Source organism: Notechis scutatus, chromosome 5, assembly GCF_049901735.1.
Source record: "Notechis scutatus isolate UNSWTSFEM ecotype Mainland chromosome 5, rNotScu1.2, whole genome shotgun sequence".
NCBI lineage: Eukaryota > Metazoa > Chordata > Lepidosauria > Squamata > Elapidae > Notechis > Notechis scutatus.
Genome location: NC_142013.1, coordinates 17,885,170 through 17,911,373, shown reverse-complemented (window position 1 = coordinate 17,911,373; position 26,204 = coordinate 17,885,170). Strand labels below are relative to the sequence as shown.

The window sequence follows — 26,204 nt, the reverse complement described above, 5'->3', positions numbered from 1 at the left end:
ACATGAAATGCTGCAGGCAGAAATTTGTCTTCCATGTTCCTACACATTTTCTTTTCTTGTGAAAGAGACTTCCAGTTTTCTGTTTTATTGTCAGGATTGTTTAGAATTCCTTTAGAATTCCTTTTTTGATTTCAAGCATTTGAGCATATGCAGAGTGCTGGGGGTCTCCATCACTCTTCTCATCTTTCCTTATTGCCTCTGCTTCTGATCTGGATAGGAGTTCTCTTTGAAGAGGGTTTAATGGAAGCAAGGGTTAACCTTCCATTCTGGGCAGATGGACATATTTGGAATTATGAGAGGATGTTATGAACATTCACACCAAATGGCCACTATTGCTGCCAGAGACAAGGTCATTATTGCAACCTTCTCAACTCCTTTCCCAGATGCTCTTTTTCATCCCATTGTTTCTTTTTTCTTTTTCTCCTGGGCAGGTTGGTAACACCAAAAAAGACAAGATTGGGCTGTATTCACTCTCTTTTATTTATATTTTATTTATTTATATTATTGATTTCTTTTGATGCAGACTTCCAAAAACAGATTTATAAATGAAAACAGTGATAAGATTCAAAGGTGCTTTTTCTGGAGGCAACCGGGCTTTCTTGTTTCTTCTTTTGAAGACATTTCACTTCTCATCCAAGAAGCTTCTGTCAGGGTTCCAAGTAATACACCCAGAGCAAGTAAACCTTGGAGGCAAGTAGGTTCCCCCAAAGAATAGCTTTATTGGATATATCATATTGGCACAGTTCTGGTGAAAATTGACTCTGAAGGTTCCTGCGGTTTTCACCTAATTAAAAGTAAAAGTTTTTCCCCTTCCCCAAACAATCCGTCACATGGTTCAATCAAGGTGCCGTCCAGTCACCTGGTAATATCACTCCTCTCTCTAGCTAGGTGTTAGAATGTCCTTGGTTCCCAGGGGAAAGTATTCTATTTTGGCTACAAAACCCCAGCCAACTCTATTCCCCCCCTCCCTCTATCAGTCAGCTCCAGTGTGGCAACACTGAAGCTCCAAAATGGTTTTGGTCAGGTCAGCTTCAGGGTTGACATCTTCAGGTCTGGATGCAAATGACCAGCTGTCTGCAAGGAATGTAAATCCTTTCATTCCCCACTATCCTGTCAGAGCTGAAGAAGTCCAGTTGCCTCTTGAAAAAGTACCTTTGGACTGGTTCAGCCAAACCAGTAGTAAAAAAAAAAAAAGCCTCCAAGATCGCAGGATCGGCCCTCCCACCTGCCCCTGCGCTTTTCTTTATCCTCTCAGGTAATTGGCACTGCAGGCCTCAGCTGATGTGTGGAAATCTGCGTGTGCATTAGGTGCAAGCGTGCATGATCACCAAACCAGTAGTAGAACAGGTAGGATCCCACTGCTGCTTTGGGACTTTTCTGCCTTCTGCAGAGAGGTGGATTTGAAGTTGTACAGAGGCAGATAGATAACTCAACAAGACGTCCATAACAAATTACATGTATTGGTTCATCAGGTATCCTCATAACTCATGTTTGTGATGAAGTTCTTCTTTAATGACCAATCATTTGTATATCCGCCTTGTAGTAAAAGATGGTTATCTCCTAACCCATCTCATAGCGATAGAAAGAGGCTGCCATGAGTTAGAGAGTTCAGGCAAAAGTGAGGAAAACCTCCCCCAACCCTTCAAGGGTCAATTTAGTGACCAATCAGAATTACAGATGTGGCCACGTGACATGAACTACATTTCCCAGGATACCTTTAACTACATTTACCATGATGCATTCCCTTAAGGGGACAGCTCATAATTCCTAAGTAACTATCCAATTCCCATAGACTGGCTGGGACAGCACACTCCCCGCCTGGAATTGTAAATTCCACTATTAAGAGAAGAGAAAAAAAATTAACTATAAACTAAGATAAGCAGTAAACAGTAATACTATGAATAGCAAATAACTATATAACTAAGATAAACAGCTATATAACTAAGAGAAACAGTAAACATTAATAAAGCATCAAACAAAGCAAAGCATGCAAAGCTTGAGGTTCAAACTTCAAGTTCGGCCTCTTGGTGCAAGTCTGCTGGTCACCTCTGGCAGCCTTTTATGGTGTACAGGTACTCTTGGCGGCAAAGGTAAAAGTCTGCTGGTCACCTCTGGTGGCCTTTTAGGGTGTACAGGTACTCTTGATGGCAAAGTTGAAAGTCTGCTGGTCACCTCTTGTGGCCTTTTAGGGTGTACAGGTACTCTTGATGGCAAAGTTGAAAGTCTGCTGGTCACCTCTGGTGGCCTTTTACGGTGTACAGGTACTCTTGGCGGCAAAGGTGAAAGTCTGCTGGTCGCTTCCGGTGGCCTTTTAGGATTGGAATGGTACTCTTGCTTCCACGGTGTCAAAGGGTGTCGGCAAGCTGTTGGAAATAGTGTTGCATAGGCATATGCCCATGTAGAGCGTCTTAGTGGATGTCTAGTGGTTGTTGGCGGCCGTTTAGGGTGTCCTAGTGAAAGTGTACTGATCACTGGTGGCCTTTTGGGCTGGAACGTCATTCTTGTTTTCGATGGTGCTAAAGGACTTCTGAAGGCTGTTGGAATGGGTGGTGCTAAGGCATTTGCCTGGGTTGGAGCCTGCATCCAATCGTCACTGACAATTCCTACAATCCTCCATCCTAGTGGAGATTTGATGGCCACTGGGCCATCTACAGGGCCGCCGACTGACTCGGAGAAGAGAAAGGTGCGTGGGGCATTATTTCCCAGCAAGAGTAGGATCTAGAGCGGGAAAATGATGAGCCATGTGCTGTAGGTGAAGCATGGTACTTATGACCTCAGGTGTTGCGATCTGACTGCAGTAGTTCGGCATCCCATTGCATTCAAATACGGGCAGTAGTGGGAACTGGGAACTTCCATCCCATGACTCTATGCAGAGTCCAGTAACTCTCCTCCCCGCCGTGCTTCTTGGTCCATGGCACATTGATACAGTGAAGTGAAGTTCATTCTGTTGCACCTCAAAGAGGTCGAAGAATGCAGGTCTGGCCAGGGTGCAGGTGCTTTGAGTGTCTATCCGCACATACATTTTCACGGCATCTTCAGGACATCCTTCAGGGTACAGATAAACAGATGGGAAGACACGAATGAGGGCATGGTGAATCGGCGCACAGTGCTGTGCAGTTGACACTCATCCTTGGTTTTGGTTGCGGTTTGTCAGTCTGCCGAGGAGCCCTGCATGCTTCTGTGTTACGTTGAGGCTCCTTGTCCAAAGGAGGGTTACGAGATATCTGCGGTGGCGAGCCGGAGTCTGGATGCAGCGCAGTCGGGCGCTGGACACTATGGCATAAGTTGCATTGCATCTTGGCTGTGCAGTACTTGGATGGGTGTTTGGATTCGCAACACCTATAGCAGTATTGGTACTCCTTTAGCAACTCTTTTTGTTGGGTCAGTGATTTCGCTGCAAACCCAGTGCAGCGATTCAGCAAGTGACGAGTGTTGTGCATAGGACAAAACTATATTCTCCTTGTGTTCGGAGATCTAAATTGGGTTGTATCTGATGAGTTCTCTCCCCAACTGTGTGTGGATGAGGAGTCGATCTAGGTGTTATGGACAACCATGAAAGGTCTTTCCCTGGTAGTGTGCATAGGGCCTGAGGGCGATATATAGTTGCTGTTGTATCTTCTGTCATTAGGAGGACTGACAGCTTTGAGTCCATGGGCCCGGTGTGTGTTGCACACTGTCACCTGGTGGGACACAAATTCTTCAAGAAGTGTGAAGGGTATAAAGCGGTGGCGACCCTTGGCCATGAAGGTGTCAGTCAACTGGAGCCACTTTTCAATTAGCACCTGTGGAAGTTTTCGGACAATTTTGTTCTGCGTGTCGACGTGATCGAGACAGGCGAGTGCTGGTAAGTTGGGATCCCGTTGTGCCATTCTCAGGAGGCTTTCTTAGAATGGTGGGAAGAAGCTGCTTGTGATTGAAGACCTATGTCGGATGTGGACTTCTCCCTCGGTATTTGCTCCTTCTGTAGCGCAATGAGGAGCACGGCCTGGAAGGAGTTTCTGCCTTCCCAAACGCTGTCTTAGCGTTCTTTATTCACTTCCTCAAAGGAATGAATGTGTTCCTGGAACTCTGGGTCTTCCAGGTTCGACTGTATGTATTTAAGCTTATTTTCACTGTCTCTCTACTGTGCGAGGTGCTCCTTTAGCTCCTTCTGCATTAGGAAGAGGCTCTTGAGGGGCAACTTGCTTTTGGGGGTGTCACAGATCTTGACCAACTCCATCTATGTGGCTGCATGATGGTGATACTGCCTTTCCCAATCCTCTCTGAAGCGTGTCACTGCGGGTGAGGTAAACTTCCTATGCTGTCTGAGGTCGTAGGCCTTCTGAGTTATCGCGGCTTCTCCAGAGAGTTGGACATTTAAAACTGGGTTTCAGAAATCAGGCTCCATGTTTACAACAAGGGTGGGTAGAGGAATCAGGTCTTCTGGTACATCAGAGACATCTGTCATGGCTGAGGAAGTTGCCATGCTTCAAATTGGCAAAGGGAGAAATTTGGAAAATTTTAGTGGTTTTCCATGCAATTCCCTTTTTTTGTACTAGGGGGCGCTGCAGGCAGGTAGCAGAAAGTTGAATTGCTGCTGGATTTAATACTTGAGCACGTAGGTGGCACTGCAGAGTCTGGGCGATGCTAGCACAGCACATAATATGACTGCTTCTAGGGTGTGTTGTGAGCTTGCAACACAAGGGGCCACTAGAGGTTGCGTTATGAAGTCTGAAGACTAGAGGGCTGAACGCAGAAATATGCGTAGTGTAGTCTGAAGACTTGAGGGCGGAATGCAGAAATAATTGTCACTTGCTTCACAAGGTGGCAGCAGAGGGTCAGGAAGACGCTGTTGCTACGCCCATGTTAGGTTGCAGTTACTCTTGGGACATTTGAATTAAATTGATTAAATTGTCCACAATGGTTTCAAAAAAGAGATTATCAATGCAAACACGTATTGGAAAACTCAGGGAGATTTTTCTTTGAGCCCCAGATGTAGCAGTGGGCTGAAGAGAAAAAGAGGGGGGGACTTCCTTGCCCACTTTTGAAAAAAGGAAAAAATAATGGTAATTCTTTAACTTCACTGTAAATTTCTTCTTGACCACCAGATGGAGAAGTAGGCTGCTTTACTTGAGTCTGTTAGGTTGCAGTTAATCTTGGAACATTTGAATTAAATTGATTAAATTGTCCACAAGAGTTGCAAAAAGGGGTCATCAATGGATAAACACTCTGGTCAATTTTGAGAGACTTGGTAAAAAAAATCATATAAGATTTTTTTTTTTTTTTGGGTAGAGTCTAGCAGATGAATGGCAATTGAAAATGCTGGAAGGAAAGGTGAATACGATGCTGCACCGTGGTTGCTTTAGATTGCTACTAATTTTGTTAAAGGAAAATTCCTTTAATAGCAAAAGGATAGCAAAAGACAAATGCTGACTTTGTTTAAATCATTGCTAGATTAGGTGTCTCTCTTCAGGGGAAAGGCATGTGCCCATTGCTGTGGAGACGGCTCTGGCTGAAGGAATTTTTATAACTGTGGCCTCTTTATTGCTTTGCCAGAGGAGCAGAGGAAGATCAGCTTTGTTTTACCGGCAAACATACAGGCATGATTTCTCAGAGTCTCACTGCATTTGTAGAAGGTTTAAAGACAGAGGTTTGGTTTTCCTTTGACAGCTGGGAGATATCTGACTCTCCTTGTTATGCAAATGGAGTCTTTGAGATAGCAGGAAGACAAATTGAGCAAAGAAGAGGGGGGTGGGTGGGTTACTGGTTTTCAATTCTGCGGTTAGAAAATTCTCTTTGTTACTAGCATGTGGGGAATTCCAGCCCCTCCACAGGCATGTAAAGAATTCCCATGCTCACAGAGAGAGATGATGGGAAATGCAGGTTTAAATTAACATTGCATATTCACTCCTGGCTTCAATATTACTTTGCTTTATCACAAACCCAAATTAACATCCTTTATATTGATGAGTTTCAGGACTTCATCTTTTACTTTTCTGCCTTATGCACAGAGGTGGATTTGAAGCTGTAGAGATGCAGATAGATAACTCAACAAGATGTCCATAACAAATTACATTTATTGGTTCATCAGGTATCCTCATAACTCATGTTTGTGACGAAGTTCTTTAATGACCAATCCTTTGTATATCTGCCTTGTAGTAAAAGATGGTTATCTCCTAACCCATCTCGTAGCGATAGAAAGAAGCTGCCATGAGTTAGAGAGTTCAGGCAAAAGTAAGGAAAACCTCTCCCAACACTTCGAGGATCAATTTAGTGACCAATCAGGATTATAGATGTGGCCACGTGACATGAACTACATTTCCCAGGATACTTTTAACTACATTTACCATGATGCATTCCCTTAAGGGGACAGCTCATAATTCCTAAGTAACTATCCAATTCCCATAGACTGGCTGGGACAGCACAGGGACAACCATGATCTGGATGACTGAGAATCTCTACAGTCTTTTAGAGATAGATACATTTTTCAGCACACCAGATCTTGTTTCCCTTATGCTTTAAACAAAATAATCTTTGAAAAACAATTCAAATGGCAAAACAATTCAAATGGAGACTGGCAGGAAATCTTTGAGTTGAGTCTCACTGTCACTACCAACTTGCCTACTTGTGAGCTGAAATGTGGGAAATTACTGTTTTTGATAGTAAGAACAGGGCAATCTTCCACCATTGTAAAAATAATAGAAAAACTAGTATAATGTCACCACAAATAATGCTGAAGAAACTTTCAGCCCTCAGAGATTAGTTGGAAGCAAATGTGGGGTGAGATGTATAAGCTCGGCCCCAAGTGACTAGCATGCGATTCTGTACACATCATGTTTTCCTTTTGCAGCTTTTTGTATTGGGTTACACGGATGCTAAAGAAACTACTGGTGATTTAACAGAGGACTAAAATATCAGGAAGAGTCTTGAAATATTGATGTGTTTGTTGAACAAAAACAGCTTGCTACTTCTGGGCAGCTTTCTTCACATTTCTCTGGAGGAGGCACAGCAGATGTGCAAGGGGAGGAAAAGAATATGTAATTGGAAAAATATACATTAGATTAAGCAATAATATCAGTAGTCACCTCTGTTCGGGAGCCATGCTGAGAGCTAGGCTGACTGACAAACTGCCGATAACATTTTTATTATTATTTCTTTGTTTATTCTATAGCCACAGACCATAAGGCAGACTCTCCAGAGGACACTCCAACATTATGAGCATCAAGTTATTGGGTAAGTAAAACCAATTTCTTCAAAACTCCAAAAGGAGTGTAAAGATAGATTGGTGAGTGGGTGGCAATAAAAAACTAATTGCTGATTGCCAAGATATTGCCTTATGGTAGCTTTGCCAACCAGGTGCCCTTAAAATTGAATTAGGAGTACGAATTCTGGCAATTCAATTTTTAAAAACTTCAGATTGGAGAAAGGTATAAATGAGCTATGTTCATATAATGTGTTTAAGAATCTGCTGACTATTGTACAATTTGTCAAGCTTGGCTGGGGATAACCTTGTTGAGTTTTTTTTTATCCATCTAATTTAGTCAGTTTATGGTTTAAACCATTTGCATACCCAAAATGGATTAATTCAGGAACCAAAGTTTGTGATACAAACACAGTCATGATGTCATAAGATGCCACATGTGGTTTCATTAAAAGTTGTTGGTGCCAAAACAATATTTGTTTATGTAGATTTTATTTATTTCAATAGGATGCAGGAAGAGCATTTTTAATGTACCATTGATACATACTTCAGTAACAATTTTGATAATACCTTTTTTTGTTCCCAAATAGAATTGTTTTTCTCTTTTTCTCTTTTTCTATTTTCCCTTTTATAATTTTCTAAGGAAATAGTGAAAATATCCCCAACTAAGCATGTAGACTATAATAAACAATTATTATACTTGATCTTTTCCTTAATGAAATAAAACATCTTGATGCAAAAATTTAAGAAGACTTAAATTGACAACTTAATGCCAACATGCCCCATCTTTTTTTTTTTGTTCTATTTTGTGCTCCTTTATAGTTCTTTTGTATGCAGAGAACTATGCACTAAGAAGTCATGCCATCAGATTTGTAGCACTTAGGTTCAAAATATTTCAGGGAGGCTCATGGAATGCCCTTTAACTTCTAAATTCTTTTGTGGGTTGGATTTCATATATTGTTTGAATTTTTCCTTTCAATCTTACTAGACTTGTTGGACAGCAGTGGCTAGCAAAAAAACGAAGGAAGCAGAATGTTACATACATGTTCCTTTCTTGTTCCAGGCCACAAGCAATAGGAAGAAATAATATTAACATTAAAGTAAGCTTTGAAGAAAATTATCTTTCCTAGAACCTATTTACAATCTAGTTTAGAGAAAAGTATCACCTGCTCCATCAACTTCTTTTTACAGTAACTTGCCAGGATTCTTCAATAAATGAACAATCAAGGAAGTTGCAGTAATATATTCAATAATTACAACTCATTCAATGGATATCTTATGTTAAGGTATCCATTTAAAGCAGACTCCCCAAACTTTTCAGCTCATTGATTCCTTAATGAAGTTTCAGATTATTCAAATATCTCTTACATGAAAGCAATTTTATAAATACTACTTTAACTAATACTGCTGTGAATAGCAATAACAACAATATTGACCCATGGAGAGTCTCGTTGAGTCATAGTGATCAATATTAACCATTTTGGAGAACGCTGCTTTAATTAAATGCAAATACCAATTGCTCCTTTAACAATATCCAAGTTCAGTAATAAATTGGCAAGAAGTTGGATCACATTAGAAATCTCTATTATTATATCTCACATCTCTACCACAGAGATCACTGTAACAGTGTCCTGTGATATCATACAGCATTCTTTGAGTTTGTGGAGTCTGAAGAGGCGGACAGGATAGTTTGTGACAAGCAGCAGAAGTTGATGTTGACTTCTCTGACTTATTTGAATTGCCCAGGAAGGAACAGATATTTGGATTCAAGGAATGGGGAATGCTTCTTTAGGGGAGGAAGTTGCACTGACAGTCTTAAAGGATATGTGCTTCCTCTGAAGAAATCCTCCATTTGGAGGTTCTACAAACTTCCACCTGGTCTCTAACCTTCTAATCTGCAAGAGGGTTGTTGAGAAAGTGGTTGGGGTTCATTTATAGGAGAACTTGAAAGATGCAGATTAGTTGGAATCCTTGCAGTTGAGTTTCAGGCTTAAATCTAGGATTGAGACTCAATTAGTTGTTTTGTAGATAAGCTGCAAGGGAAGGATGGTAGTCTCTAGCAGGAGTGGAACACTTCTAGCAAGACTGCAGCACATTTAACAGGACTGGAGAGCATCTATGCAATGTCTACCTGTCAATGAATACCAGCCACCAAACACACAGGCCCAGACACCAAAACCACCACTTGATTGCAGGAAACGCAATAGAGTGGTCAATGTCTGGATACCTCCCACTCTGTGTTCTTCCCACCCCAACTCCTGGTCACATTGCCCCCCCCCCACCCTCCCCGTCCGTACCTATTGGATTATAGTATCATGATCCAAATGTGAAGGATTGGAGGAAGGTCCGTCAGATTCAGGTTAAATCTTCTCCAGGTAGAATAACTGCTGTCTGGAGAGTGCTTAGATACAACAAAATTCCATTTTTGTTAGTTCTTAGCAAGGTTGCATTCTCCTAGAAGGTTTTTTCCCTCCTATTGGACTTACAGCTTTTATTGGAAAAGCAATTGTAGATAACAGAGAGAGAGAGAGAGAGAGCCTTCAGCTGGTATGCTAGATGTTGCCATTTTTGCAACCGGAGTCTTGGCAAAGTCACAGATGCATGGTTTTTGGGTGGTTTGACTGTGCTTTATTTACGACAACCTTCAAAGACTATCCAGAAATCATAGCTCACCTAAAAACACAAATGCCCAGTTGTTGACAGATCTGTCCTAATTCGACAGAATCACAATCATCTTGCAGGAGCTGGTAGCAGGTTTTTGGATGCAAATCAAAGTACTGGTTTATAAAGCTTAAAGACCTTAGTTTTTTCGGACAATCTCCTAAAATAGAATCTTCCCATCCGATAATGCCGTAAAGTCATCAGTACATAGATTTTTCCCCCTCATCCTTAGAATTTTAATTCTTTGGAATTCTGTTATAGAATCCCATTATTTTCTGTGTTTTTAAAAATGAGGACACCATCCTTCTTCTTGCGGCTCTAGAAGCAGGTAAAAAAACCATCATCTTTTATTGAACATTGGAGGATAGGTTTAACTGACTGATACTTTTCCTGGAGGTGACAGTTTTATGGTTTTAGATGTTAAGTGACCACATTTATGAATATTTTATTGTCAAGAGATGTTAGTGAAGCTGTGTTAATGTGAGCTTGCAAAATAGATGGCATACAAGTGACCCCCTCTTCCATTAGTGTTGTAGGCACCGTTTAAGGCACTTCTGGGTTGAAGGATTGACTTGTAATATCACTGTTGCCTGGGGGATGCCCATGTAGGCTCCTTTTAGGTCCCCATCAAGGAGCTGGAGCAAATGAGGGGAATTTACCCCACCATGCAGCAGCACTCAGGTCTCAAACACAGACTTGCTAACCTCCAACCCAGCATCCTAACCCACCGTGCTCCATACAAATGATGATGATGATGATGATGATGATAATAATAATAATAATAATAATAATAATAATAATAATAATAATAATAATAATAATAATAATAATAATTAAAATAAGTGGACTGAGGGCCCTGTTTCCTGGTTATCTTAATATCTATGGATTATAATTTTCTTACCTGCTCCAAAGAGAAAGAAAGAGATTGTATTGTATCTGTAATCTGGTTTATATGATCTTTATGATCATATGCATATACAAGAGTGATTTGAGATGAGTGGTTATATAAGTTGGATAAATAAAATAAATATAAAAGTTATTATTAAGCCAGTGTGCTGCAACTTTTGGATTATATTTCCCACATTTTTTCCACTTGGCCACAGTGCTTGGGGCTATTATTTCCAACATATCTATAGGACAATAGATAGATGTAGGCTACTGAATACTATAAAGAGTTGCCTGATAAGGCACCAGGTAAATGGCTAAATGTGTCCAATATTTATATGTTGTGTCTGAAAACAACTTTCCAGTATGTGTCTTTTCATTACTGGCCTGCTACCTAACCTTTCATTAATTAGAAATATAAGAATTGAAACTTTGAATCTTGTACACTGGAAGCCTTTGATGTACTTATGAATTTGCTGAGTTGTGTCTTCCTTTTGTTTTACAAGCATGGCATGATAGTCTAGCCAGCATGGCTTGGTAGTTAATGTGTTGGAGTATGACTGGGAACACCTAGGTTCAAATCCCCTTTTCAAAAGAAACTCGCTGATCGACTTTCAGGCAAAGCCATAAAAGATTGATCAATCACACCAATATTTAGATTCAACTAAGTAACAGGCAGCTTCAATTTATAATACGATCAAGCAACAGCTGCTTCATAAAACTAGTTGGCACCATTGTGTTGTGTCTATTTTTGTTTTCCCTAGTCTGCATTGACTGCCTATTATTTGTTACCATTTCGCTCCCCAACCGAAGAGGCATAATGCTCAGAGCTCGCCAAGTTACTTTGCCACATGAGACAGAAAATTCCAGAGTATCGACTACCATCTACTGCAGTATACTCACAAGAACAATAAATTCTTGTTTGGAAACATTGTCAAATGTCTGCTGTTGGAGGTGATTATTCCACAGCTTAATGGTAGAATTGGATCCAACAGCTACTGCTGGCTCTCACTGCAATGTTGTATGGATGAGACACCTGCCAGAGCTGTATTGATTAAGCAATGGAGCTATATTGATTAAGCAAATAATACTTGTTGTTTCCAATTATGCAAGTGCCCTTGATCCTTTGGCATTCTCTTCAGGTTAGGTTGGAAACATGCATTAAAATTCAGTACAGGCTTCTGAGGTTTCCCAAGTTTTAGGTACTTATCCTTGCGGGCATTTTAGTCAAGCTATCTTATCAACTCTCCTTAGTTAACAATTCAGACACGTCAGTAAAGTACCTAAGGCTAGAATAGTAGAAGAAGCTGCTGCTTAGGGAATCACCTTTGCAAACTTGCTCATAGTTTGATGGCAAGTATAGAACAGATAGGGAAGAAAAGGAGTAGAAACTTGCAGCAAAGGATCCATTTGTTTTTTGAAGTTCACATTCCTAGACTTCAAGGGTTAAGTTGATTTATGTGTGTTTATTCCCTGTTTGGTTTGGTTTCTCCTTTATTTTCTTCAGAATATCAATGTAGGTTGTAAGCTTCCCTGTTAGATAACCTGCAAACAAGTGCTTGGAAACTACAAAGTTTTTTCTGTTTTAGGAAGGAGAGATTACGTTACACATCTGTGGACAAATATGGATCTGCAGATTCCGCTTTGTTGCTTGTTGCATCTGATTGCTGGTTCATTTCCATAAAAAAGATGGAAGTATTAGACCAGTCTTTCTCAGCCTTTGAAGCCTGAAGATATGTGGAGTTCAGCACTCAGAATTCTAGGAGTTTGATGTTCACACATCTTAAAGCTGCCAAGGTTGAAAAACTCTGTATTAGATTATATGTTTTCAAAAAGAACGAGTATTCTTCTTCAGAAAGAGTGGTCATTTCAAATGTTTAGTCCAGAGGTGGTATTCAGCAGGTTCTGACTAGTTCTGGAAAACCGGTAGTGGAAATTTTGAGTAGTTCAGAGAACCAGCAAATACCACCTTTGACTGGAGATTTTACAGTATCCTTCCCCTGCCACGCCCACCAAGCCACTCCCACAGAACTGGTAGTAAAAAAATAAAGAATGCTACCACTGGTTTAGTTGTTTCACTTAGGTGCTTTCAGATGGTCTTCATTATGCTACCATACACCACTAATTGTATGTTTCTTTCTAGTTACAGGGATGCTGAAAAGAATTTCCATAATATTTCCAACCGATGCTCCTATGCAGACCATTCTGGCAATGATGAAACTGAAGATGTCTCAGGAATTCTCCAGCGTACAGCAAATATTCTTGGTACTATATTATTATTCTCTATAGCCCCTTTGTTAGTATAGAACAGTTTTGAATTTCCCTTCATTTACTTACAGTGGCCTATTCTGCAGACCTTTGACTTTTACTTGGATCTGTGTAGCTAAGCAGAAGGTTGTTTCTGTTCAAATTAAGCATTTTAAGGATAGGAATTCTGATATGCAGGCTGTATAAATTTTGGTTGGATGCTATTGCAATTAAGTGACTACATTACTGACTCAGAGATTGTACTTAATTCTCAACAAGTCCTCTTCAAAGAAAGTTAAAGATTATCAATTGTGTGCTTGGTACTCTTCATTTTAATGATTACTTTCATGAGGAGGTAGAGAGAAATATTTAATAAATTTGCAGATGACTCACAAGTGAATAGCACTGATGAAAAGGATTCTGGATTGATAAATAATGACAAACAGAACATGAATTTGCTATATGCTACCCACAGTCCATTCAAAATTAGATGAGTGGCATATAAATGTAACAAAAATTAATAAACATACAAACCAATAAACTAATAACTTGTGGTATGACATGCCTACACAAAAAGTGAAGTATATGAAATTTTAGGCTTATATTAATAAAGATTCTAAAGATTCTGAAATCTTAGATCTGTTTTAGATACTATGCTTAGTTCTGGGCATTTCTATCACTATGCTAAGTGATAGAAATACCTCAAGATAATTAGAAGCTAAATGATATGAAAATATATTAGACTTAAGAAAAGTTTGTTTATTTATTTATCAGTCACATTTTTGACCTATCTCTCTCACAGTTGACTGGGAGGGTATCTGATTCAACTCTTAAATCAGTAGAATTCCGTAACCAGTTCTTCATCATCCTAGAATTCAGGAAATGCACATTCATTTTGAGTTTGTAGAAAGATAGATTCTTTTTTAATTGTCAGAGAAGCCTCAACATGATGATAGCTGTTGAGAGTGAAATGTGTAAAGGAGGTGGTAAAAACTTTACTGAATGTGTTCAAGCAAAGGTAAGGTAGCTTAATAGGGTTACTGTCCTATTAAGATGATTCTTCTAGCTATCAGTGGCACTAAACTGATCTTCATCCTAACCTAACTGAGAGTGTGCAATTGTTCTAAATCAGGGGTGTCAAACTCGCGTTGTCACATTGTCATCGTGATGTACCATGACATTTTCCTCCTTTGCTAAAACAGGGGTGGGCGTGGCCAGTGTGATGCATCTGACCCGCGGGCTGTGAGTTTGACACCCCTGCTCTAAATACTCAAAGATCATGTAGAAAAGAAAATCTTTTTTAAAAAAATCAGACTTTTGTCACCTTTCAATCCTTATAGCAGGTATTTCTCTTAAGATGGAAGAGCAACCTATCATGCTCTCTTAAGTCCTGTGTGTTTCTCTTTCATAGTAACTGAACCTCTTCCTATAATCCCCTTTTCTCTCAAATGGCTTATTTTTCTGCCTTAGATTTTCTGTATTAGTATGAGTGATGTTTCCTTCAGACTTGCTTCCATATAAATTGCCAAATGAATGATGAATGATTCTTTTATGACAATAAAAGCAATGCCACCAGAGCTTCACAAATGCTAATACTTTTGAAAGTCTTGATTTAAGTTCTCTAGATTGTTCAGGTCATACTTTCCTAGATATCTACAAGTCACTAGAACATCAACAAATAAATTGCTTTGTACTTTGTATACTTCATATTGTTTCGAAAGCTGTCCAAGGAAATTCTCACTGTTTGCAAATATCCTAGGAGCTTATTTACCTCCTGAATTTGCATTTTAAGTGAGTAAAGTTTTGATCAAATAAGCTTTTTCCCTCCAGTATATTGCAAGGGAAATTGAATATTTCAGTGATCAACTTAGTTTATCTAGCCTCAGGAGTTGCACAATCCCTGTTGTAAATCTGTGCATATGGGTGAATAATTCCAAATTTTGCTGGAAAAAAAGATTAGAAGATTAGTTTTCTTCCAGAAAACACATACATAGACACATACACTCACACACTCCCTGAGAACTCTGGTAAACTTTATAAATTTATGAATCTTTTATCTTACTAATGCTTACTATGGGACGGTAGAGTCTATACGTAGGTTTTGAAATACAGTTTAAAAGAAGCTATTTAGTATGTTAAATAGAAAATTAATAAACATTATGCTATTACCACTGGCTTGGTACACATATAAAACTTTTTATTTGCAAAGGGTAGTTTGTAATTCAGGAACTGACCCCATAAAGTTTAATATTGTTAACTATGGTTTAATTTCATGTAGTGGCCAATATAAATTCTGTGGACATACACTAGATTGCTCTGTTAATGCGATGTTAATATTAATAACAATGCAATTTAGACTATTCAGCCATAGTCTAAATCATGCACTAAAATGTTTTTATTAGAATACTTGTACATAGGAAATCAATGCTGTATGCTTTTTAGCATTTATTTTGATGGTGAGAAAAATGTCTACATTTCCAATTTTGAACATCCAGAGAACTATGCATTTGGGATTGTGTGTTTTCCAGTACCATTACCTCTAAGGACTCTAATCTGCAATGACCAAATTCAACTAATACTAGCTTGATTCATTATGTTAATAATTAATTTGTAATTTTTGTTTTTGCCTCAGTGTTTATTTCTGCTTCCTGTCATTGAATATATCAGAGATAAGACCTTTTGAAGATGCTGTATGTGATTGATATTCACACTTTTTTTTTTGCTATTTCCCACTTCAAAAGCCATCTCTCACAATAACTGCTTGCTTATCCCATTTTATTCATTCTGTGAATAAAGCTGGTGCCATCTAACTGTAGCTGTTTGGGGCCTACAGGTCCTCTAATACTTCTGGGTCCTGGCTCATTTTGAATGTCCCATACGTTGATAAAATTCTATATAGCTAGACCAGGGGTGTGAAACTCAAGGCCCAGGGCTGGATTCAGTCTGTGGGGTGTTTTGATCTGGCCTGTGGGGCCTCCCTGGAAACAGTAGAGGTCTGGCTTGGGAGGCCCACTCTGTTTTCGCTGGCAGAGGATTGCAGGAGGCTGTCATAGCTGAAAACAGAGCTTGGGAGCCTGTTTTCTCTGGCAGAGCACTTGTGCCACCACAAGGTTCCCCCAACATGAGTGACGTCAAGCTGGCCACATCCACCTGGCCACGCCTACCCCAGCTCCCCAAGGCACAACCCTGATGTGGCCCTCAATGAAATAGAGTTTTACACCCCTGAGCTAGACTCTCCTCCCAAAGGTCGTACCAGATTGTTGCCTCTTCCCAAACTTTTGCCTTTCCTAGGATCATTGCCGCTGTGATTTCATACTGACGTATGTCTATTCTAGGTTTAAAGTTTGAGGAGCTACAAGAGAAGTTCGGGGCTGAATTCTTCAATATCTGCTTCAGTGAGAATGAGAGAGTCCTTCGAGCTGTGGGTGGCACCTTGCAAGATTTTTTTAATGGCTTTGATGCTTTGCTGGAGCACATAAGGACTTCTTTTGGGAGGCAGGTCACTTCAGAATCCCCTTCTTTCCTATGCAAAGAGCTCCCTGGAGGCAACCTTATGCTTCACTGCTTCCATCCCCATCAAATCGTTGGGTTTGCCATGATGGGCATGGTGAAGGAAGCAGCAAGGAAGATCTACCAACTGGATGTCGAAGTGGAACAGATTGTAAACGATAAACTATGTTCTGAGGACCTAAACCCAGGCAACTGCAGCTGTCTCACTTTTATTATCAAAGAGCGTGAAAATGCAAAGATCACAAAAGCGCTTCCTCTGGGGACATCTCAATCCCCCTCAGATCTGAGGATAAGCATTAACACCTTCTGCCGTGCTTTTCCTTTCCATCTGATGTTTGATCCCAGCATGTTAGTAATGCAGCTGGGTGAAGGACTAAGGAAGCAGCTGAAGTGCGAGGTTCATAAGACGTTGAAGTTCCAGGACTGCTTTGAAATCGTTTCTCCAAAGATTGCAGCCGTGTTTGAACGTGTCTTGCTGAGACTGTCCACCCCTTTCGTGATCCGAACCAAACTTGAAGCCTCTGGCTCTGAAAATAAAGACAAGGTAAGGAATGGCATTTTCTTCTTGGAGGAATGCCATTTTGGTAAATCACAAAAATGTCTAACACGGTGGTGGTATTCTACCAGTTCGGCCCGGTTCTGGCATACCAGTAGCGCTGATGCTCTTCGCTCCGATGCTCTGCAGTTGGGTCCACCTGCCTGCCCCTGTTCCTAGGTCCTTTTTAACCTGTCTGCTGTTTGGCGTCGCAGAGCGGATTGCTGTGCTAAACAGCTGAGAGGCGCGGTAGTTTAGTTTTTACTGTTTCAACGCATGCATAAAGCACGTTTTGGCGCATGCACGCATGCCTGATCGCACACGTCGCACAATTCCATCCCTGCAGCCATGCTCACCAAACCATGCCCACAGAACCGGTGGTGGGAACTTTTGAATCCCACCACTGGTTTAACAGTGTTAAAAATGATAACAGTGGAGTAAGAGCTACTGCTAAGATGAAGGATGAATGAAGTCTGGTCACAATGCAGAAGGTAAAGAGTGAATAGATGTCTTTGTGCTGTCTTCTGAGTGCAACATCCAAAGATTTGCACATAGCAATAGCACTTAGACGTACCGTGTTTCTCATATAATAAGGCCAGGTCTTATTTTTTTTTGAGCCCCGAAAAAATGGCTAGGCTGTCTTTTCGGGGGTGACTTAATTACCCCCCCCCTTTGCATCTTCGGGCGGGTGGGCGGCGATGGCTTGGATGTTGACCTCGGCGTTGGTGGGGCACTTCGTATTGGGGTCAACGCAGGCAGCACCATATCTGGGTGTGCAACAAAAGTACTTCCTAACGGCAAGCCCCCCCACCATTCCCCCCATTTCGCATGTTTTAATATAGGCCTTAATTTGGGGGGAGGGGCTTAATTTCATTTCATGCCTATAAAACATGCTGGGACTTCCTATTGGGGGAGGCCATATTGTTGGAGAAACAGGGTGTATATTGCTCCATTGTGCTTTAAAGCGCCCTCTGGGCAGTTTACGAAGTCAGCATATTGTCCCCAGCAATCTGGGTCCTCATTTTACTGACCTCAGAAGGATGGCAGGCTGAGTCAACCTTGAGCCCCATCAAGTTCGAACTCCAGGCTGTGGGCAGAGTTTGCCTGCAATCCTGTATTCTAACTACTGTGCCACCAGGGCACATCTCAGGACATGCTAGTTTTCTCTTTAGAAAAATATGAATCCAAGATACCTGTATATTTTATTGTAAGCTATAAACAGGAAGTGTAGACTGTGACACATACTGAACTTTTTCCTGCTTTCAAGAATGCTGATGCAACTATCGATCTATCCTGATTTTTACCTCTCTCAAGCTTATTTTAGAGAAATATTAAACCCAATCTATGGACCTAATTTATGATATTTTTGGTGAAGTTTGATTCTTCGTTGCTAGATATTAGATCTTGAAATCCTAATATGCATAGTCCTCAAGTAGTTTCATCTAGCCTCCAGCTGATCAGTCATGGTGAGACTGTCAGACCAGAATAAAAAAAGTGATTCTTTCCAAGCACGAATCTCCTAAAATTCTCTTTAGTAAGCTTTATTTAGATTGAAAGCATTATTGATATAAAAATTACGGCAAGTAAGTTATTGTCAATTTAGAATCAGTGTATCTGTGTGTGCATAAGAGGGTAGACTTTCTAATTACAGTATTCTTTTTCTCCTAGCCATACAGGAGAGTCTACAACTGTAAATTCTTTACCCATAATTGCTTGTTATCAGGCCAAGGAAGAACTCTTTTCAATGAGTAGCATAATCAGATAGATGAAAAGCTGCTGAAACGTGCAGAAAATCAATAAGGCTGAATTTCCTCTCTTCTCCTTTCAGCATGATCAAATACTTTTCCTACTAAAACCAGGGTAAGGACCAGGAGTGGATTTCCCATATCCAGAATCCGATGTTATGGAGATCCAAGCCAAACATTTCCTTTTTCAGGGAGGGGGGGGGGAATAGAAAAACCTCCAGAAGAAAAGAAGGAAAAAAGAAAGGAAGGAAGGAAAGAAGGAAGGGAGGCTAGCTCTAGCTGCAAGAAGAGACAATAATTGTTTTGCAACAAAATAAAGAATCTGTTTCACCATATCTTACCTGTTATTCAGCTGTGATATTTATAATGTTTTTTTTTTACTCTTTCTTTAGATATATACCGTATATACTCGAGTATAAGTCGACCCGAATATAAGCCAAGGCACCTAATTTTACACAAAAAACTGGGAAAACTTATTGACTCGAGTATAAGCCGAGGGTGGGAAATGCAGCAGCTACTGGTAAATTTCAAAAATAAAAATAATTAATTTGGGAAACGATCTCACTATCATGAAAGGTTTAATTGATTCACTAACTCAAAAGAAGAAGATGATGATGACAGCGGGAGGCAGGAGTCACTCTCTTCCCCTCCCTTGGAGGCCCCCTGAGTCAGGAGTCACTACCGCCGGCGCGCCCCAGTCCCGCCGCCTCGGGAAGGGAAAGGCAAAGCGCTTTTTGCCTTTCCCTTCCCGGCTGGGGCTGTTGGGAGTCGCTGCCGCCGGAGGCCGCGACTCCACACCATTTTTTTTTTCAGAGGGGAATCTGACTCGAGTATAAGCCGAGGGGGATTTTTTCAGCACAAAAATTGGGCTGAAAAACTAGGCTTATACTCGAGTATATACAGTACCTTTTCCAACTAGGTCAGGCTACAGACCCAGAACCTCAGGGTTTCCATTTGTTTTGTTTTCTTCATCTTTTTGCAGAAAGTCAAGCTTCTTTCTATTTTACTAGCAAGGTCAGGTTAGGGCATAAGAAAGCATGATTTAGCTCTGGGATATTCTGTCAATGATCCCTGCTTTCTAATGGGGATGTTTGGAGGAGTATCATCTCCCCACTTAATTCCCTCTCTCCCCCTCCCTATGTATATTCGTATTCCCTCCCAATGCTTGAAATATGAATAAAACTTTTTATTGACTTTACTACACTCAAAAGTTTAATTTTTAATCAGTTTTTTTTTGTAATAGGAAAGCTACAAGTGTGACCTTACTAACATTTTTTAAATACGTCAGTTCATTTATATTGATCATTTTTTTTGGCTAGGGGTTGTCTTTTACTTAATTTCCTTTTAAAATTCAGGTGGAATTAGTAAAGAGGGGAGTAAAAAAATTAGCATTCTGTTTCTTTTGCGATACAGTTTCACAAGGATAAAAAAGCCCAAACAGAATCACATTTTTTTCCATGTTTGTTCCATCCTTCTGTTAGTATTCCTCACGTTTGCTTGTCAGAATGTGTTAGGCTCTAATGATTTTTAAAATGAATTACATTACTAATTTGACAGCTGGTAGTGGTTGTGAATGGAATAATGTAAAACAATAAATGACAATGTAGCTTAAAAATAGATCCTCCACCACCCTAATAGCTATGCTCCATTAAAGTTTAAAACTTTTTAGGGATGTGCTAAGGCCTAATTTTAAGACTATATGTTTTTGCTGTAATAAAATCTCATAATGAAATATTTTTTTTTAATTGTTTGCATCCTAGCAGAGTCTTTTTTTAACCAAGATGCCCTTGAGATAGACAGGCCTATTTTTCAGCAATCTCTGAGTATTTGGATGGCACACAGGGTGTGGGATGTTTATCCTAGTGTAAGATATTTATTCTCCATGCAGATTGTAGGTTGACATTGTTTGGATAATGTAGTTGTGCCATCATAACAGGATTTCTCCAGGTTTTTATACTGGCTATTATTCAACATCACATTGTTGCATCTCCTTTCCATTTTTTTTATATTTGAAAAATCTGTTAATTGTTAGTGCAAAGAAAACATATTTTGGGGATTAGATGCAATAATTGCACTATTTTTTTAAAACCCTGGCATCTATAATGAAGTATATGAATAAAGTGCTTGTAAGGATTAAAATAACATTTATTGAAGAGACCAGTCATGTTGCCTACAGTTCAGCAGTGGTGAATACGGAAGAACTGAGTACTGAAATTAGAAAATCGAAATCATATTCAGTCTCAAGTGGAAGAGCTGATAGGAGGCCAAGATTTAAAAAAAAAAAAGATCAGATGCAAGTAATTTAAAAAACATGAAAGAGCAAAAATTGAAGAATGCAAGGATCAGGACAAGCCTAATAAAAAGATGTTGGCTTAGCACCAGAAAAAATAAAGAAGATTTGGAAATCATATACCAACAAGTACAAGCAACAGTTGGGAAAATCGAATGCTATGAGGCATGAATCATCCAATTTAAGAAAAACCAGCTGTTTTATTCAGACCAGAGGTAATTCTACCAAAATGGAATATCAAACAAAAAGGAAACAATCCAGTTTTGGAAAGATTTATGGGAAACTCAAAAATAGTATAATAAAAATACTAGATGGATTAAAAAAATGAAGATGAATCTAATAATGATCAAATGAAAGATGAATTTAGTAATGATCAAATGGAAAATTTAATAAAGATAACAAAATGGGTAAAAATCAAGTGAATAATACATAACAAAATGTACAGATCCAATACATAACATTTTTCCAGTTCAGATGACAGCAAATCAAAAATAACCACTCACAATAGCAACATATCCCAGTTTCACAGTCCAGTAAACCAACTTTGTATTTCTTCTTTTTATATAAACCAGTCTTGCTCGTTAATCCATTCATATGATTGATCCTTGTTTCAAATTTCTTCAAGACTTTAAACAGCTTTTTCAAAACTTTTTCTTTTGTAAATTGTCAATTTCATTTCCACCTTAAATTTCATTTCCACCTTAAATCGTCCAGTTTTTTTTTTCCACAGATGATGAATTCTTTTTCAAGTTTTATTCAAATTGTTCTCAGCTATAGTTTGCTACATAACTTTTTCTGTAACAACTTCTTCTGGGAATAGCATAATCCTAAAAAAATATAACATAGCTGATCTTATTCATTCAAAATCCCAATGCAATTCCTGAAAACTATCTCTGTAACTATCTATTATAAGTTGGTTGTCTTGTATGTCTCCAATATCAAAACAATTATTCTTTCCCACAAAATGCATTTATTCTTTAAAATGAATTACAAAGCATTAATTTTCAGAGTCCAGTATTCCAATGTTTTCTGAGCCCTTAATCCATTTAAAACATAAAGTGAAACATTGCCTCATTTTTGCTGTTTATTTTAAATTATTAAAAATTATACAAATACATTTTCATTTTCTTATATTAAGGATTAAAAGCACTAACTTGGTATATTTCCAGACCTGTCATTCTGAAGGTGTGTAACTTCTTGAAATCAATAAATAGGCAAATTTCCAAAAATAGTTAGCAAAAAAGTGAACTTAGTGTCATCTGAAGAGACTCGGTTGGCAGTTGGCAAATTCTCTCAGCTCTTGGTTCTTCCACCTTCTGGAGATCACTGCTTTCATTTTCCTTGTGAGAATGGAATCCAGCTTGGGTTATATCTCATCCCTTCTTTATCCTGAGAGGATCAAAGAAGCAAATCTACTTGGCAGCCCTGTCTCTTGCTGCAAATTTTGATTCTTATTTTTCACAGAGTTGTCTTCAGACCACCATTCTACCCTGGAAGTCTGTATTTAAAACAGAGACTTTATTGATGAAAATGACAATTACTTTGGAGTCAATACTACAGAGTCTGTGGCCACTATATCGCTTAAGACATCCCCAGATGGGCATTCAATCATTTATTTGAAATTATTAGCTGCCAAATTCCCATGATATCCATGAGACCTCCAAATAAAAAAGAAAATAATTTACCATTTCTGATTTTCTTCTAAAGTTTTTACAAAGTTTCAAGGGAGATATGAGCCATTCTAAAATTAATTTAGTTATTTGCATGTTCTGGTACAATTGTATAAGATAGTGTGAAGCTACTTGGTTGCTGTAAAGATTGGTAAAACTTTGATTGAAGAATTAGGTTAAAAATATAATATGGAATAATTTGCTATTCTAGGTTAGATCAGGGAAATTGAACAAAGAAAGTTCTAGATTTGCTTCAATTTCTGTTTTCTGCAAGTGTTCAGTAAAAATATTATGTACTTAGTTCTTATAAACTATTTGATAGTTCATTTGTTTGCCATTCAGTAGAAGCTTAGAATTTGAAAAGCACACACAGACAAAGATCCAGATACACAATTTTTTCTTGTGAGTATTTTAGATGTTTTTCTTACAGTGAGTTTTATATTAGGGAAATAGCCATAACATTGCCAATCAATTAACAATAAACACTGAATCCATCGCTGTTTACTATTGGTTAATCAACAGAAGCATGACAGGTAGTACAGTTTAGTAGATAAGAGTGTTTAATTAAACACATGTTAACTACACTGATAATTTAGTATTGACAGGCTAGCTTTTTCTATAAGTGTGAAACAAACAAATATGAATGCGATTAATAGCATTTTCCCAATTTGATAGTGTGAAAATACAACCAGAGCTGGAAGATTATGCCATTTAGAAGTACATATTGATTAAATCACTCAGGGATTTTTTTTTTTTTAATGTCAGCATAATTTAGGGTCAGGATATATGTTTGGGTGAGAAAACAAATCTGAAGTGTAGATGCAAAACAAATGAAAATACCCCAAAAGGTCAGTAGGAAATAGATGAAATCTGGGGCTTCTTGATTGAAACATATGAACTATATTGTTGTTATTTTGTATAAAGAGAATGAATGTAGAACTTAAGGCAAACAATAAAACAATACAATAGACTGTAACACCGGAGGATCTCATAACTTTGCCACTGAAAGGAAATTTAATATGACAGAAAGGTTGATACACAATAGGCAATATTGTTAACTGCATTTAACTCAGATTAAAGTTACAATTAAACAAACGTTTTTTGTCTCTGCTCGCTTGCTTGTGTCTGTGGTATGCTTTTCAAAGATGCATTTAATGACTAGTTAAGTAAGCATGAGCCTTTGACTTTTTATTTATTTAGCGTATGGCATACAATGTCAGGGAAATCTACACATGCTACACACGATGCAGTCCTGACAGCCTAGATTGCTAGTTCATTCTGTTTGACGCTTGTGCATCTATCCTTGTTTGCACTTGGGGGGGGGGGGAAACGAGCTTCACATCAATTAGCTCGCGGCACTCGGGTTGGTGACTCCTCCAGGCTCCTCCGCCAGTCTCACCTCTCCTCATGTCTCGATGCCTTGCATCCAACCAGGTCCAACACCAGATTCTGCTCTGGGTACACACAAATGCAGCTAGGTTTTTTCCACCGAAGTTTTATCAATTTATCTACAAACATTTCAAACTGTTGGGTGGGCAGGAGCTAGGGATTGAGTGAGGGGAGCTCACATCATCTCATGGAACTGGGCTTGAACTGCTGGAGCGCAGACTATTTCTGGCTGGCAGTTCCAGCGTCATTAAGCCACTGTGCCATCTTATCCCCTACCTTAGACTCAAAAGGTCTATGTGGAAGTCTGTTAGTATTTCTACATCATGGATTCTCCCCTGCAAATCATATCCTCCAAAACCAAATGATCAGAGGACCATCAAGCATCATCCCCATCAAGAGTTTCCTGCCCTGAATCTAGTGTTGTTTTAAAGGTAAATATGGAGTTTGGGACCTTTTTAGACCTAGTAATATTAATTTTGCTACAAGAGAAGCAGCACTGGAGTCTAGCTCCAGTAACTTAATTGTATTTGAGGTTGTTTTGTAATGAGGTGATTTATTGCTCATCAGTGCTCGATGCTTCTAATGAGTTGCTTTAATGAGGAAATTTAAAAACATTGCCTACTGCCTTGTATTCCTGAGATTATAAATCGTTGAGGTGAGATGAAGTCTAATGGAGATGAGGGTTACTTCATCACAGAAAACGTGAACAAGGACTGAATAAGATTAGTGTAAATCAGGGAGAAGCAAGTACAATTAAAGCATCACAATTAAGGGTAGCTCTCTGAGCTAAAACCAGGAACCCCTCTAACTCATGGAGGGGTTAAAAAAGGTCTTTCTAACAAAAAATATCAGAAAATAGTTATTGTATCTTTAGGTATGTTGAATTCTCTTTGTCATCATTTGGGCCACCATTCCTGAAAATATTTTTTTAAAATGTAGAGTCATTAGTAGCAAATCAGAGAATTAAAAATGAGACTCATGTTATGAGGAAGACTTAGGAAATCACACACTAATAACGTAATAGCTCAGCTGGAAGTGCAGTAAAAATTTGATGACCAGGGATTACTTTTAAAATTTTTGGAGGGGCTAAGAAATACATGATTAGAGCAAGGAAGCTGATAGCAGATTAGAATTTTCCTTTTTTGAAGGCTTTCAGATTGCTACTTAGGTGTATTTATTTGCAAATTCCAAATGAGACAAAAATGAACATGGCAGATGCAAAAATTTGCACATTATTCCAGTAGATTTATTGTTATTGTTACTTTTTTAAAACTATAAAATTGTTAATAAGGTCCCAACAAAAATTGTTCCTAGTCAGGCCAAGGCAACTCCACAGATGGATGGATGCTAACCTCCTTATAACAAGGGCTAATTGTTGTTCTGTTAACTTGAAAATATTAGAATGATAGGTGTTCTGAATATTTGAAACCAAAGATTATTCACGTTTAAAAAAACATCCCTCAGTTCTTTCTCCAGCTCAGTTCCACTGCGCATGCATTCTGCTGTGCATGTGCGGGGTGCGGAGCAAATGCGGGAGATGCGTGCGCATACACAGGATGGCAAGGGGAGTGCAGGGGGGTCGTGCGCACATGCGCAGGGGCAGCGGAGCATGGGGGTTGTGCGTGCACGTGCAGGGGGGCAGGAGGATTGCGGGGAGGTTGCGCATGCATTGTATTATGGGTGCAGGCATGTGTGCACTTTCGGTACATGACTACAAAAAGGTTAGCCATCACTGTCCTAAAAGCTAATGTCCCACCAACAGTGGGAAAATAGTGAAAATGGTTGTAGCATATTTCAGGAAGACAGAAACCTGAACCATAATTTCATACCAACAATGGAATATTTCAAGAAAGGTAAAGGTTTTGGAATGGGCATCAGGCTTTCCAGACTTAATGAAAATTCATAGGAAGATCTAAAATAGGCATTGCGTGTGGAGAAATCTATTGAGAACTATTTCTAAGTTAGAAAAAAAAAGGGGGGGGGTTGAAAACATTGCCAAAAGTAAGAATAGAAAGGTTCTTAACTAGTTACAGAAAACATTTGTTATTTCTTTCAAAGTGTTACAAAGTGCTGTCTTAGAAGTTTGTCCAAA

General features: G+C 39.1%; 1 protein-coding gene across 1 annotated transcript in view; it reads left to right on the top strand.

Annotated features, from left to right (window-relative positions):
• Positions 1–26,204, top strand: part of GUCY1A2 (guanylate cyclase 1 soluble subunit alpha 2) — a 210,900-nt gene that overhangs the window by 21,724 nt on the left and 162,972 nt on the right. The window contains exons 2-4 of the mRNA XM_087966215.1: positions 7,151–7,212; positions 12,870–12,991; positions 16,309–17,027. Of these exons, the coding sequence (XP_087822341.1) occupies positions 7,151–7,212; positions 12,870–12,991; positions 16,309–17,027 (903 nt within the window). The remainder of the gene's footprint in view (positions 1–7,150; positions 7,213–12,869; positions 12,992–16,308; positions 17,028–26,204) is intronic.